Consider the following 12,688-nt stretch of genomic DNA (forward strand, 5'->3'; position numbering starts at 1 on the left):
ATGTATGCAGACTAATTTAATTTACCTATATCTATTTTGTAAAAAGTAATTTTCCCCCGTGTATTCGATGAATAAATAATTAAATAGATAAATATTATTCGTTTTAAGTTTCCACATAAAACCTCTACAGAAACCTTTTTGATTCTGTACGTGTGTCTTCCAGATAAGTCTTAGATGCTAGCAAATGATTTTGCTAAAGGTAAAGGGTTGTAGTAGCTAAATTGTCTGTAAATTACAGTTCTTCCTTCTTCTACTTAGTCATGAACAAGGCCCACTATAAGTTTTTGCTAGTCCTCAGTATTTCCTCGCATCTTCGAAAGGTTTTCTACTATACAAAGACTTGCCTCCCCTTCATCATCATCATCATAAGGTCATCAGTTCTAAGACTGGTTGGACACGTACCTCTACTCTTTCCTATCCTGAGCTAAACTTCGCATTTCCCTAAAACTAGAACAGCCCACATCCTTAACTATTTGCGAAGAGTAATCTAATCTAGGTCTACCTCTACCCCTCCTAACTCCTGTTTCTGCCTCTAATATGTCTCTGACTAGACCTTCATGCCTGAGAAGGTGTCCTACCAACCTATCTCGCCTATTTTTTATTGACTTCCATAGAGTCCTCTGTTCTCCTATTCTTTCCAATACCTCTTCATTTCTAACCTTTTCTACCCACGATTTCCTCATCATCCGCCTATAACACCACATTTCGAACGCTTCTAACCTTTTCTTTTCCGCCGCTCCCACTGTCCATTTGCCTTCCCTTAATAAAAGAAAAATGTATTCGATAAGATATGGGGAATAAGATGAGAATTAAACGATGCTACAATTAAAGTATTTACAGGGTTGAAGTATAGAAGTAGAAAGAGCAAAAACATGTGAAAACATACAAAAATACATGAAATGTGTATCAAACTATTGCAATGATTTAGAATAACTTATAATTACTAACACATCATAAAGTGCACTTTCTTATCATCTGCGTTGACAGACCAAGTTTATAAAAGCATTATCAGAATAGCCAGATTAGTATTATTAATGCTCTGTATGTATATAATCCTACTTAATGTTAATAACGTAAATCGCTTCAACAAATTTATGAGTGATTCCTTCGAAGTGTCAGCCTATATTGGTGAAGTGAATCCTGATTGATACAGGTCCTGTAATACAACAATACGGAGCGTATGCTACTGCTAAGTGGGACAGGCTAATAATATTCCTCAGCATCCTCGTCATCATGATAAGGTCGTCAGTCCTAAGATTGGTTGAACACGCACCTCCACTAGAACAACCCACATCCCGAACTATTTGCGAACACTAATCTAATGTAGGTCTACCTCTACTCCTCCTAACTCCCGTTTCTCTCTCTAATATGTCTCTGATTAGACCTTCTACACTCTGTCCTGCTTTCCTACGCATTACAATTCCTACTCCCGTATTACATACCGCCGATCTTGTATGTATTATTCTAAAGTCTCCACTCCAGAAGTCTCCAGCTTCGGGCCAACGGACTTCACTAATGCCTGCTATATCTAATTCTAATATTTTATCTCAGCTTTTAAATTTTCCAATTTCCCTACATGACTAATTGTTCTAACATTCCACGCTCCGACTCGTGAAATATAGCACTTCCCTTCTTACACTTATTGCTGACATCTGCCGAGGTAGTCCCCGCCCGGACATCCGAATGGGGGACTAGTTTACATTCGGAGTGCTTTACCCTATAGGGCGCCATCATTTAATTTGTGTAGTATGTGTTACTCAGGATGGTTTCTCATTGCCTTCCACATCGCAGTATTGTGCATCAGACTGAAAGAGCTGCTTTCCCTTTTTCAGGGACTTGTCTTAGTCCGGTTTCCCTTTAAGAACCTCCCCCCCATTATGGTTCAAGCTTGGTCTAGCTCCTTCAATCATCGAAACTCGCAAGCCGATCCACCCACTCTAGTTTGTACCAGAGTTTCGTCAAGGTTCAAGTCCCATCGGACCGGATATTTTGATAATTATATAATTATTATTCATACATTATCAATGACAATAATTACTTAACCTGCTTACAGGTTTGATTATAGTTTTAATTTCTTATCGTACAATTGCAAAAGAAGAGAAATCTGGTCTGTTATTTTAATGATCTATAATTTTGCATGGAAGTGACACCTGAGACATATTCTTCTTTGATTAATGTACCTAATTTTGACTATTATCAATACAAATTAAAGCTTTCTAAGTTACCTTACAATTAACTATGATCATTTTTACAATTACTTTTGGTAGTAATTAATTGCATCTAATACTTTAAACAACTACATATTCGATGAAATATTTTTCCAAATAACAAATTCGGTTTTTATTGCCTTTTTTTGGGTACGAAGATGACATCATACCGTTTATAAGTGATGAGCCTCAATAATACGCAATTAGACCGGTTCCACGACTCGTGATCCGACGCGCCAGGCGCGGAATCCGGCAAATCACTCTCCGTGTGACATTGAGATTCAGGTGACGCAGGCAGTTCAGTTTTTGTGAATGAAATCGTCTTATGAAACACCACGAATGTTGGGCACAGAATTTGCGTAACACTGCACACGTTTACTATGGCATTCGCTTTCCAAATGAATACAATGGAATCAGTTGAATAAAAAATGATTAAATTAGCGCGGAACTTTTCAGTGTGGTAAGATCCAAGTGATCCACGATACATAAAATCTAAATTTAGACAATTTCACAATTTCGGTTACAGTCCCATCTCCCATTCTGTAGCTGCTAGATATCAAATATCTAGGTTCTGCACCCGTTGCACCTCATTAGAAGCCGATTAACCCAAGCCTTAACTGTTACGAATCGTAAATGAGCGAATGGGAATTAAAAAAACTTGGGTGTTTCATTCCCACCAGTCACTAATGTTAGTGGGCGGGCANGGAAGGCCCTCTTCAGCCTGCTTTCAGGAATCGTGGGAATGGGTGGGTGGTGGTTCGGGTGAGAAAGATGAGACGGACGAAATGAAGACAGAAGAGAATGAAAGATTATCTGTGGAATATTACTGTCCCAGCATTTGCCTAAGTGATCCAAGAAAACCACAGAAAAATTTGGTACAAGGCAGACGGACCCGGAATCAAACCGGCGTCCTTCCGAATGCTAAGTAATGGTCTAAACCTCTAGGCCATGCCGCTCGGTTAGTAGGGACTAATACAGACCGGCTGTGAGGGCACGGGCCGTATAATCACACCTTTAGACCGGTGACGCAGGAACGATTAGTGCGAATGATTACTTACCGTCTTGGAGTGATGAGAGCTGTTAGTTATACAAGTAATATGCAAGATAAGATAATATTTATCATTTTTCCGCATGTATAGTATATTAAGCAAATAGATTATTATTTTTAATTACCTACCATCTGGGATGAAAATATCTCGAATCGGAAAGAATACGTTATTATAAAATGATACCATCCGCTCATAGGAGAAGTTAGAGATAGCTTTAAATAAGATGGAAGTAAAACAGTATGATATAAAAATAAATAAAAGTAAAACAAGAAAAATTTAGAAGAAGTCGCTGATTTTCCATATCTAGAAAGTCAGATAATTCAGAAAGGAAGGAGCAATAGAGATATAAAACAAAAGACAGCGCAGGATCGAGGTACCTTCAATAAAAAGAAGTCACTTCTATGCTCGCGAATGATTAATTTAGAAATTCGAAAAAGGTTGTTAAAGGTGTATGTTTGTGTGTAACATGGGCGGGCGCGGCGGAAAAGAAAAGGTTAGAAGCGTTGGAAATGTAATGTTACAGGTGAATTATGAGGATACCGTGGATAGAGAATGTTAGTCATCATCATCATAAGGTCATCAGTCCTAAGACTGGTTGGACACCTACCTCCACTCTTTCCTATCCTGAGCTAATCATTGCATTTCCCCAAAACTAGAACAACCCACATCCTTAACTATTTGCGATCTAATCTAACCTAGGTCTACCTCTACCCCTCTTAACTTTCTGTTGTTTCTGCCTCTAAAATTAGTTGAAGTTAGTAATGAAAACGTATTAAAAAGAATAGGAAAATAGAGGTCTCTATGGAATTAAGCGAGATAGGTTGGTTAGAGACAGAAACGGGAGTTAGGAGGGACAGAGATTGACCTAGATTAGATTACTGCTCTAGTTTTAGAAAAATGAGAAGATTAACTCAGAATAGGAAAGAATGGAGGTGCGTGTTCAGACAGTATGACAGTGATGATTATGTTGCTGTCTGAGTACAACAAATATTAGACGATAAAGTCATGGAGAAATTGTTTAAATACTTGAAGCAAACGATAGTTTTGTGGTGTTATGAATATTGTAAATTATTATCATCATTATAAATCTAGAATAGCGGCAAGTAATAGTGTAGTAGAATTATCTCTCATGATAGTCACGTCTAAATTCACGTTTCAACTTAAACTGCAATGTATATAAAAAAATAATCCACATGGAGACTGCGGTAATTGATTTTCACAACCATTCCCAATTGATTTTGCAAAACTCATCAAAGATCGATCTTCTAATTGTAGATCACCGTCTTCAAAATTCCGCAATCTCCGTACGGATGTTTTTTTCGTGTAGGTTGCACTTTGTTTGAGGGTAAACCCTAGTTTTTCTGCTTTTCTTGAACACCATACAAAACACAATCGTAATAAATTGTTTCCATGTAGTAATTAGAATTTTTGAGTACGGATGTTAAAAAATATTAATACATGCTTGTCACTTTGTATGGTCTGGGAATATAATTAGTATATTGTAGTGACTTAAGACGGTAATCACTCTCAAAAAAATTACGCTTCATTTTTAACAACCTATTTACTTATTTTTATATTTGTGCACACGCTTAATGTCTGGAAAAGCGTTTACGGAGTGACGTATTTTATAAACGACCCCTTGCCAGAATCGTGGTAGCTTCACACTCGACTCTAAGGTTTTTCATCTAACAATAAATACTGCATACTTAATATATATTGAAATAACAACACATATATATATATATCTTTCCCAGACGGTAGTCGATCATTTTTAATCATCGACTTTTCCTACAAGTTCATATTCCAATTTCGAGAGCTCATCGTGTAATCAATAAACGTCTGTCAATACGGTTCCAATGAGTTTTCTTGACTTATAGTTTAATATGCTATTGAATATAACAATGTATTTTGTAAAATTCAGCAAAAACTTGCTCCACACTTTTGGTGTAATTCTGACACCATAATAGTTCACAGTTGGCACGTGTCAAACTGCTTCTTATTCACCATAAACATCTAACAAAATGTGGTTATAAGTGTTTGATGAAATTACACAAATCAAACTTAACTATTTTTAAAAAAACTAAAATCAAAGCTTTTGAGTTTTTCATTCCCACCAATTACTAATGCTACCGGAGGGAAGGAAAGAAGGTTCTCTTCAGCCCCCCTTATGGTAATGGGTTGGTAGAGATTAGAGTGAGTAAGATAAACCGGTGTCCTCCCGACTACTAAGCTAAGATCTGACCTTCCCGGTCACTTATTTCAAACTTTAATTTTTGAGTGTTCCATTCCCACCCACTACTAATGCTCGTAGGCGAGCAGTCCCTCCAGACTACGCCGGAGGGTAGGGTGGATGGCTTTCTTTAGCATCCTTTTAGAAATCGTAGGAGTGGATGCGTGATGGTTGATATCAGAAAGAGAAAAATTATCTGTGGATTATTACTGGCCCAGCAGGAAATGAAGACAGAAAGGAGTAAAAAATTATCTGTCGTGTATTACTGGTCCAGCATGAAATGAAGACAGAAGAGAGTGAAAAATTATCTGTGGAGGTATTACTGGTCCAGCATTAAATAAGAACGGAAGAGAGTGAAAAATTATCTGTGGAGATTATTGGCCCAGCACGAAATGAAGACAGAAGAGAGTGAAAAATTATCTGTCGAGTATTACTGGCCCAACATGAAATGAAGACGGAAGAGAGTGAAAAATCATCTGTGGAGTGTTACTGGCCCAACATAAAATGAAGACGGAAGAGAGTGAAAAATTATCTGTGGAGATTACTGGCCCAGCACGAAATTAAGACAGAAGAGAGTGACAAATTATCTGTCGAGTATTACTGATCCAGCATGAAACGAATGCAGGAGTAAGTGAAACTTTATCTGTGGAATATTACTGGCCCAACATGAAATGAAGACAGAAGATAATTATCCGTGGAGTGTTACTGGTCCAGCATGAAATGAACACAGAAGTAAGTGAAAAATTATCTGTGAAGTATTACTGGCCCAACACTAAATGAAGGCAGAAAAGAGTGAAAAATCAACTGTGGAGTATTTCTGGCCCAGCATAGAATGAAGGCAGAAGAAAATGAAAAATTATCTATGGAGAAATACTAGTCCAGCGTGAAATGAAGGCAGAAAATTAATGATTCAGCATTTGCCTAAGTAATCCAAAGAAGTCACTAGGGCAGCCGGTGTCCTCCCAAATGCTAAACTGTGGTCTAAACTTCTAGGCCATGTCGCTATAAATACTATTCTGCTAAGGATCAGTAGCAGCAGGCGATACTTACATAGGTTGTTACTGATTGTATCCAAACACACTAGCGGTGAAACACTTTTATGACTGATGGACTTTCGAAAATCACCTAGAACGTGCATTAACAATAGAGTGTTTTCAAATAGCATTTTGTAAACGTATAACATTTCGTAAACGTAATCGGTGTATGATGATAATAAACTTAATATGTTTATCTAGGTTCTATTACTTCTTATAGACAGAATATATTTGTTTAACAAAAAAACTTGTACTTAAAATTGTTGTAGAAGCGGGCAAATAATAAAAATTATCTTATCGTCCATTTTAGGCACATGTATTTATAAGTAACGTTTTCCATCACTCCCAGACGTATGGTAACTAATTATTCACACTGATCGGTCTTGCGCGACCGGTCTATAAGTCAGTTTCCACAAACTGGTGTTTCATTAGGCGAAATAAAGTACAGTTTCCTTAGATATGCGGTGGTAAGTTTTTGCAAGTACAAGGTACAGGGTTGGATAGAATGGAAGGATGTTTTCGAAATGTGAATGTGTGTACAAAAATTTTTATTGTGGCAAATACAAACTTAAATACAACCATTTAATAAATAAAAGGTGACACAGATACAAGAGTGATATATATTTTGTAGAAACGGGCAAATAATAAAAATTATCAAAATTAAAATANATTAAATTATTATTATTATATTAATGCAAGGGAAGGAAAAGTAGGGAAAGAGCGAATATAAAGATAGGAGACGAAGAATTAGAAGAAGTGGCCGATTTTAGGTATCTAGCTAGTCAGATAAGTCAAGACGGAAGGAGTAGTAGGGATATAAAGCAGAGGATAGCGCAGAGTCGAGTCGTCTTCAATAAACACTTCTATACTCGCGAACAGTTAATTTAGAAATTCGAAAAAGGTTGTTAAAGGTGTATGTTTGAAGCACGGCGCTGTACAGGTGCGAAACATGGACAGTGGGCGCGGCGGAAAAGAAAAGGTTAGAAGCGTTCGAAATGTGGTGTTACAAGGGAATGATGAAGATACCGTGGATAGAGAAGGTTAGAAATGATGAGGTATTAGAAAGAGTAAGAGGACAGAGGACTCTATGGATGTCAATAAGAAATAGGCGAAATAGGTTAGTAGGACACCTTCTCAGGCATGAAGGTCTAGTCAAAGACATATTAGAGGCAGAAACAGAAGTTGGGAGGGGGTAGAGGTAGACGTAGATTAGATTACTGTTCGCAAATAGTTAAGGATATGAGTTGCTCTAGCTTTAGGGAAATGCGAAGATTAGCGCAGGATAGGAAAGAGTGGAGGTGCGTGTCTTACCAGTCTTAGGACTGACGACCTTAAGATGATGATGATATATTTTGTATGAAGACTAGCAGACAGTTATAGAACTTTAACGACAACGTAGACAAATTAATATTAGAAAGGCGCTATTAATATCATTAAAGACATGAAACATTAAGGAAAAACAATTTTTTCTACCAATGGTATCCTACAGTTTCTGCCTTCATACCTTCCTGTCATGTCACTCTTCTTCGCCAATAGCTCTATCTCTCATATCATCATTCATACTCTTTTGCCACGTGGTTGTTGGTCTTTCCCTCTTTCTTTTTCCTAAGGGGCAGTATTGTTGTGCCCTTTATGGTCATCTTTCTCCCTCCATCATCTTTGCAGTTGTTTTGATATTATATTTGAGGTGTTATATAGGCATTCTTCTCGTTCAGTGTATTAGTGAATTCATTTTTGAATTAATTTTACCCACTACAAGTAACCGCAAATTAATGAGGAAAAAAGTTGCTGCTAGCAATCCCTTGCTCCTAGTTTTGCGCACCAGTATTCTACCACTAAGCTACAAGGAGGTGACAACAGCAACAACTTTTTCAGATTAATTTGAGGGTAGAAACTACCACAAATGGCATGGTGAACGCCATCTGTAGTACGATGCTACATTTTAGGATTACGTATGTTCCAACACGGTCCGTTTAAAAATATGAATATCTACTTGCTGAAACGAATCCCGGCGTAGCTCATCTCAACGTGATAGGCACGTTATCATAATCGACGAATCGCGATTTCGATGTTTTTGGATCTCATCAGCGCGTCGGAATTTTCTACAGAATACAGACCACTTCGAACTATTTTATTCGATTATGATAACGTGCCTATCACGTTGAGGTGAGCTACGCCGGGATACGTTTCAGCAAGTAGATATCCATATTTTTAAATGGACCTTGTTGGAGCATACGTAATCCTAAAATGTAGCATCGTACTACAGATGGCGTTCACCATGCCATTTGTGGTATTTTCTAAAACGCGCTGTTAAGATAGCAGGTAAAGGTTGGTCTGTGTTCTGTCGGAGCTGCCTGCGATGCGCTGATGAGATCCAAAAAGATCGAAATCGCGATCCACGTCTGGCAGTTTCGACAGAATACAGACCACTTCGAATTATTTTATTCAATTTGAGGGTAGAAGAGCAGAGCGCGATATGGAAATCAATGAAAAGTAGGTGACATAGGAAAGTAGAGAACCCCTTCAAACATGACGAGAAAGTAGGAGACATACTAGAAGCAGAAACAAGAGTTAAGAGTTCTAGTTTTAGGGAAATGCGAAGATTAACTTAGAATAGGAAAGAGTGGAGGTGCATATTCAGTCAGTCTTAGGACTGGTGACCCTGCAATGATGATGTGGCGGTAACTTAGATACTTAATCTTCTCGATAAACCGAATGACTTAGGTGTGTGCTTGCATGATAAAGCAACAGTTCAAGTGTTAAATTAATTGTGATAACAGTTATCACTATTAAATTTAATTTAAAATCTTCAAAGAATATCGTGCATTTCAGTTATCTTACTCATTTTTTTTTTTTTTGAAATATTTATTTTTTGATTACAAAATATTTCGGAAGACGTAAATTCTGTCCCGTGTCAACATTTTAATGTAAATTTCGTCACGATTGTTTTTATTGCCATACGTAGATTCCGTCCGATATATACCTGCACTTATTATAAATCGTGTAGCAATATTCGTAAGTCGAACAAGGAAACCTACCCATATTTCTGAAAAAAAGCAAAAATCATCATTCGTCGATTTTCTGGAAGAACTCATTAAATAATCCGTGAACGACATCATTATTTACTTAACACAATTTACACGAATTAATTGATTCTTTAATAATTTCATTAGCAAATGAAATTTAAATTTATTTAATAAAAAATTCTTCTTTAAGATGTACCTTTTCTCCAATAGGATTCTTAATGTAAATTGAAGTATATTAATTTTGAAATAAACCTTTATCTAAATTAATTAATGAATAGAATAAATCATTGTAAGTTAACTTTTTAATGCAAAATAGAAGATTTGATTCTGTTTTATTACTTTTAAAAGATTTAACAACATACAAAAAAGCATTTCCAATCAAAATCGTAAATTCCAAAAACTCATAGTCGTAATTCTAACTACCCTACGGTGTCTTTTTCATTCATTCTAATTTAGTGAAAACTAGAACTAAAGGCTAAATCAAATGTTTTAAAGTACTTTGAAATTACTTTTCTAAAAAGCGACAGGAATTTTTCCCGCCCTGCTTACTGTAACGAAAAATTCAGAGCTCTGATAGAAGAAGAAATCAAGAACTCCAGTACCTTCCGGATACCAATACCATTTATACTAGAGATGGGCCGGGTACTCGATTTGGATCCGGTACCCCGTGGATCCGGCACTTTTATTTAGGATCCGGTCGGATGCCGGATAATGACGCCCAGTACCCGGCAGTGTCGGCTAATTCTACCAAAGAAAAATTAAAAAACAACACCATACAGCAATTAACTACTCAATCGATCATCGTGAAATTTTATAGACACATTGTCAGAGGTACACAAAAGTACATAGTGTATCTTTTATCCAGAAAAAGATGCTGTTCCCGAAGGGTAGAAAAATTACTTTTATGTGGCCGTCGATGGTTTTTGACACGTATTTAAGACATCAACACAAGCGAAGACGCGGATAAAATTTAAAATTTAATAAGTGTAACTAAAACCTATATACTGAAAATTGGTAATTAAGATTGCATTGGGATAGGTCGTTCATCTTAATTTGTATCATTTATTGATTACTTTCGTATAGTAAAGTATTTGTCATTTCGATAGTAGTTCTTGTGCTTACTTTTTCTTGTGAACAAGAATACATCAGTATGGCCGAACTGTTAGAATTTCTATTGCTTGTTGGTATAACAGGTTTTAATTAACGATAACTTGGTATGATTTTGTCACCTTGCAGACTTTTGGTGTTTATAAACGTTCAATTGTTCCATCTCAATCCTCTCATTAAAAATCTGCCAATTAAGAATTAAAATTTCATTGGCTTAGTATTTAAACGACTTTTTGGTTTTAATGTGGTTTGGGACTCTGGTGAGGGGTGGTATTTAAATCAACTAACCCCTGAGTTACAAAATCACTATCCGGCGCATCTCTAATTTATACCGAGTATTTACGAAGTACCCAAGTCTAACTTACCAAATATTCGTTCAGTATCGAGCACATACATAATCAAACCTAAATATCTAATAACCCCTGAGTATACTTCGATCACTCAATTGTCGAACATTGGAGCACTAACAATTTAAATCTGTCTATTAATAATTCAAACCTACTCAACCATCTGAGTCCTAAGAACTAGCGCTTTGCCAAACCTGTTTAAAGTTCATATTGTTGTTAAATCTTCAATTTCATAACTAATTCCTTTTGTCACAAACTTTCTTTCTTATTACTAACCCCAACTACCTATAAGTACTGTCGTTAAGAAAAAGGATGATGGGTGATCACGCAATGGAACATAAAAATTACCCTTGCATCGGCGGTTCATAATAAAAGACCTGCCGAATTCAAGAGTTAAATTAATTTGATTATAATGGAATTAAGTAATCAAAATTTTTTTTTAGATTGTCCTGATACGCTATCTAAAAATTTTACGAAACGAAAGTTAGTAACAAGTGCAATACGTCAATAGTTCATTAAATTGATAGAGAGAAACAAATGGATTTAATTTGGTTTATTTAATTCAATTTGATTAGTTGCATTTGGGATCTCATACAGAAAATAAGTGACGATGTTGCAAGGACTTAAGAACCGAGGATACCTGCTAGGAGCAGTTATGTCCTGTAAGTATCACTGATTTGGTTTAATATTGAATGTTTAATAGTATGTAAATTCAGTGAATAAGTTAAAGAAAGTTTTGGTAGTGGTTAATATTTAATATTAATGTGAACATTCATTTAATTTTTATCCATTAAAAATTATGTCGATGAATCTGTGGCCTAATAAGTATGTTTCGTCGTTATTGCAACTGTCACCTTTCGTAGCTTAGTTGTCGGAGCATTGATACGTAAAGCCAAAGGTCCCGAGTTCGATTCCCGGCGAGGATGTGACACCAGCAATAATAATAGATAAAAAAATTATTGTATTTTCACATTAATAGTAAATATTAACCACTACTAAAAGTTTAATTTTAGAAGACACATAAAAAAATGTACAACGATTACGCACTATATCTGAAAATGTACGAAATGAACGGCTATTTTACAACAGTTTGAAATTTTACTCCCTCTAATTAGTAAATCTTAGGTTTTAGTGGTTAATTCTAGGATTTATTATCACTTGGACGTTCATGGTAGGTAACATTCGAAAGCAACATTTGTTAAACAGTGTTAATTGAAAATAGGGATAAAATTTCAAAGCCAGGTCACTGGGACCCTTCGTCATTTATTAATTATGAACGTACAAACCCTTTTACGATTTCAATGGAGTGGCAACTATCCTAATCTGACTAATTAAAAAGGATTGAGGCGAGTACATGCAGCTTGATTACAAATTATATATATTGTACTTCCTCCTTGAAAAGGTTCAGGATATTATAGTGTAAGTACGTTCTGCTCCAAATGAGTTTTATAAAAAGTAAGTAGTTTTTTTATGACAAGCGGTACATTTGCGTAACGAGTGCAATACGAGCGAGATCGACACGGGTCAAATATTTACATTTTAATACTCATCATCATAAGGTCGTCAGTCCTAAGACTGGTTGAACATGTACCTCCACTCTTTCCTATCCTGAGCTAAACTTCGCATTTCCCTAAAACTAGAACAGCCCACATCCTTAACTATTTGCGAACAGTAATCTAATCTAGGTC

At 36.2% G+C, this 12,688-nt stretch overlaps 1 protein-coding gene across 1 annotated transcript in view; it reads left to right on the forward strand.

Moving 5' to 3' along the window:
- Window positions 1–11,498: 11,498 nt before the first annotated feature.
- LOC108733544 (facilitated trehalose transporter Tret1-like) overlaps window positions 11,499–12,688 on the forward strand; it is a 5,089-nt gene continuing 3,899 nt past the window's right edge. Inside the window, exon 1 of the mRNA XM_018464728.2 lies at window positions 11,499–11,662. Within this exon, the coding sequence (XP_018320230.1) occupies window positions 11,611–11,662 (52 nt within the window). The 5' untranslated portion in view covers window positions 11,499–11,610. The remainder of the gene's footprint in view (window positions 11,663–12,688) is intronic.

The sequence above is a fragment of the Agrilus planipennis genome, unplaced genomic scaffold (assembly GCF_000699045.2).
Source record: "Agrilus planipennis isolate EAB-ADULT unplaced genomic scaffold, Apla_2.0 scaffold44, whole genome shotgun sequence".
Classification (NCBI taxonomy): domain Eukaryota; kingdom Metazoa; phylum Arthropoda; class Insecta; order Coleoptera; family Buprestidae; genus Agrilus; species Agrilus planipennis.